The sequence below is a fragment of the Eubalaena glacialis genome, chromosome X, assembly GCF_028564815.1.
Source record: "Eubalaena glacialis isolate mEubGla1 chromosome X, mEubGla1.1.hap2.+ XY, whole genome shotgun sequence".
Lineage (NCBI taxonomy): Eukaryota > Metazoa > Chordata > Mammalia > Artiodactyla > Balaenidae > Eubalaena > Eubalaena glacialis.
Genome location: NC_083736.1, coordinates 18,647,366 through 18,650,560, shown reverse-complemented (window position 1 = coordinate 18,650,560; position 3,195 = coordinate 18,647,366). Strand labels below are relative to the sequence as shown.

At 62.4% G+C, this 3,195-nt stretch overlaps 1 protein-coding gene across 1 annotated transcript; it reads left to right on the top strand.

Moving 5' to 3' along the window:
• Positions 1–342: 342 nt before the first annotated feature.
• KLHL34 (kelch like family member 34) lies at positions 343–2,366 on the top strand. Its single transcript, XM_061179295.1, has one exon. The coding sequence runs from the start codon at positions 402–404 to the stop codon at positions 2,364–2,366; it is 1,965 nt and encodes a 654-aa protein (XP_061035278.1). The 5' UTR covers positions 343–401.
• Positions 2,367–3,195: the final 829 nt, after the last annotated feature.

Genomic DNA, 3,195 nt, shown 5'->3' with positions numbered 1-3,195 from the left:
CCGCCCTTCCAGGTGATGGTGCGCGGCCACTGAGGCCCCTGGCGCGCAGGTGTGGGCTCCCCAAACTGGGCCGGGGAGGGGGCTTTGGGCAACGCTCTGGCAGCCTCGGCAGCCGCCGAATCCGAGCCCTGCACCTCCCGGAAGACTCCAAACTCCGTGCCCTCCGCTACTAGGGGCTTCTGGAAACCGTTCCCCGACCGGATTTGCTCTGAGAGGGGGAAGGGGAGATCTGCGGACCTGTACGAAGGAGACCTGGGATTTAAGCTGAGCACGCAAAAATGGGCCCCTGCTAGGGGCTCTTCGGCTCGCACGGGGGACCCGGCGGCGCCGTGTCCCGGGATGTCTCCGGCCGCGCCCTGCTGGCCCCAGCCCTGGCCCGGCCACTTCCCGCCCTGGGCATCATGAGTTACTTCCTGTCTTACTGCAAAGCTCATGGCGGCGCGCTGCTCACCGGCTATCAGGCCCTGCGCGCCGAGGGCTTCCTGTGCGACGTGACTCTGGAGGCCGAGGGCAGCGAGTTCCCGGCGCATAGGTCGCTCCTCGCGTGTTCCAGCGACTACTTCAGGGCCCTGTTCAAGAGCCACACCCGGGAATCCCGGGCGCCCGTGATCCACCTGCATGTGCCGTCCGCGGCCGGCCTGCAGCGCCTGCTGGACTTCATCTACACCGCCTGGCTGCCGCTCTCCATGGACACCGTGGAGGACACGCTGGAGGCCGCCAGCTACCTTCAGGTCACCGAGGCCCTGGGGCTGTGCGGCCGCTACCTGGAGCGCCAGCTAGGCCTGGAGAACTGCTGCTTCGCCGCCAACGTGGCGGCGCGCTTCGGCCTGGTGCACACGCTGGGCGCGGCCGAGCGCTGCATTGTGAGCCACCTGCGGGAGCTGCTGGCGCGGGGCGCGGGCCCCGCCGGGCTGCTGGAGCTCAACCCCGCGTCGCTGAGGGCCGTGCTGGGTGCCCCTGACGTGGCGCGCGTGCCCGAGGCCCGGCTGCTGGGCCTGGCCCTGGCCTGGCTGCGGCAGGAGCCCGAGGCCGAACGGCTGGCCCACTGCGCCGCGCTGCTCGAGCGCGTCCGCTTCGGCCTGGTGCCCACCGACGTGCTGCGGCGCGTGTACTCGGGCTCCGGCCTCACCCTGCCCTCCCGGGTCAAGGGCCTCATCATCCAGGCCCTCAACTACCACACGTCGCCCTCCCGCCAGCCGCTCATGCAGGGCGAGCAGACCAGCGTCCGGAGCCCCCAAACCCGCATCTTGTTGGTCGGGGGGTGCAGGGGGCGGGAGGTGGTGACCGAGGAGGTCGTGGTCCCCCGGCGGGCAGCCAGGGGGAGGGGCGCCGCGGCGGAGCCCGAGGAAGAGGAGGAGGAAGAGGAGCAGGTGGAGGAGGAGGAGGAGGAGGAGGAGGAGGAGGAGGAGTGGGAGCTTACCCAGGACGTGGTGGCCTGTGACGTGTACAACCACCGCTGGCGCAGCCTCACGCGGCTGCCCGCTCCGCTACTGGGGCACAGCGTGTGCGCCGCGGGCAACTTCCTGTTCGTCCTCGGCGGGGAGAGCCCGTCGGGCGGCGGCCCCTCCCCCACAGCCGACGGCCTGAGGGCGGTCACGGCCCAAGTGCACCGTTATGACCCGCGCTTTCACGCTTGGACGACTGTGCCCGCTATGCGGGAAGCGCGGTCCCATTTCTGGTGCGGCGCCGTGGGCGAGGGGCTCCTGGCCGTCGGGGGCCTGGGCGCGGGCGGCGAAGCGCTGGCTTCAGTGGAGATGTACGACCTGCGCCGGGACCGCTGGACGGCGGCCGGGGCGCTGCCGCGGGCCCTGCACGGCCACGCGGGGGCCGTCGGGAAGTGCGGCGTCGTGTACATCTCCGGGGGCAAGGCGGGGAGAGGCGAGGGCGGCGCGAGCAGCCTCCGGGACGTGTTCTCCCTGGGCCCCGGGGAGCAGGCGTGGAGCAAGAGGGCGCCCATGGGCACGGCCCGCTTCGGGCACCACATGGCCGCACTGCGCGGCGCGGTGTTCGCCTTTCTGGGGCGCTACGAGCCCTTCTCCGAAATCGAGCGCTACGACCCCGGCACCGACCAGTGGACTCGGCTGCGGCCGCTACCCTACGACCGCTTCTGCTATGGGCTGGCCGTGGTGGAGGAGACGGTGCTGCTGCTGGGCGGCCTGAAGTGGCGGGACTCACGCCAGGTGCCTACCCGCAACGTGGTGGGTTATGACCTCGACCTGGACCGCTGGGAGGACACTGGCTGCGCGCTGCCTTGGGCCTGGAGCGGCCTGCAGTGCGCAGTGCTGCAGCTGGCCGAGGGTGGGGACGAGGAGAGGGAGGGAGAGCCCGGAGAGGCGCCAGATTTAGTGCTGGGCTTAATGGGTTAGTGAGCAAGTCGCGCCTGACCAGGCTTACAGAGCAACCCGTGCGTGGGCTTTTCCTTAGGCTTGGCCAAAGAGGAACATTTCCCCTTACTCTGAGAATGGGAGACAGGACGGGTCAAATTTAGAAGGATATATGAATCATCTTCAGTGAACTGGGGATTTCTAGAAATTCTCATGCTGGGCTAGAGATGGACTTTGAAAATAAAACATGACCCTATTTTCCCTCTTGTAGTTAGTGTTTCCCAGGCGCTAAACAGTGATTACTTTTGTGCCAAACAGCCAAAAAACGTACCATAAGAAGTTATGTACAAGACCAGAAAATTGTTAGCTATAAAGACTGTAATAAATGGTTCTAGAAGATGGCATTATCTGAATAAATAAATATTTATCTGAATAAATAGTGAAGGGAAAGTGCCTTGGTTAAACACATGCAATCATTGTAGGGAGAACTATGATTTTATGATCCAGAATCATGGTTATAGTTCTGCTCTGATGGTTTAATATAGATATGGAACTGAGAGGAAAAAAATCTCTAAGAAAGCACCATTTTTTTTTGAGAAAATAACCTAGGTTAAGTTTTTCTGTACTTCATCCTTACTTACCCTAGTCTGCTTTTGCCCTGGCTTTTGGCAGCTCATTGGTTTTAAGTTTTATTTCTGCAGCCCTTAGCCATAATAATCAGGCTTCCTTGGTTTAGTGGAACACCTAACAAAAACAAATCAAAACCCTATTTCGTTCATCCTCTTTAAATGTTCATTCTGCAGACATACTGTAGGTAATATTTGTAAAAAAATATTTTTTAAGTTTATTTTTAGTGGTACCCCCCCACCAT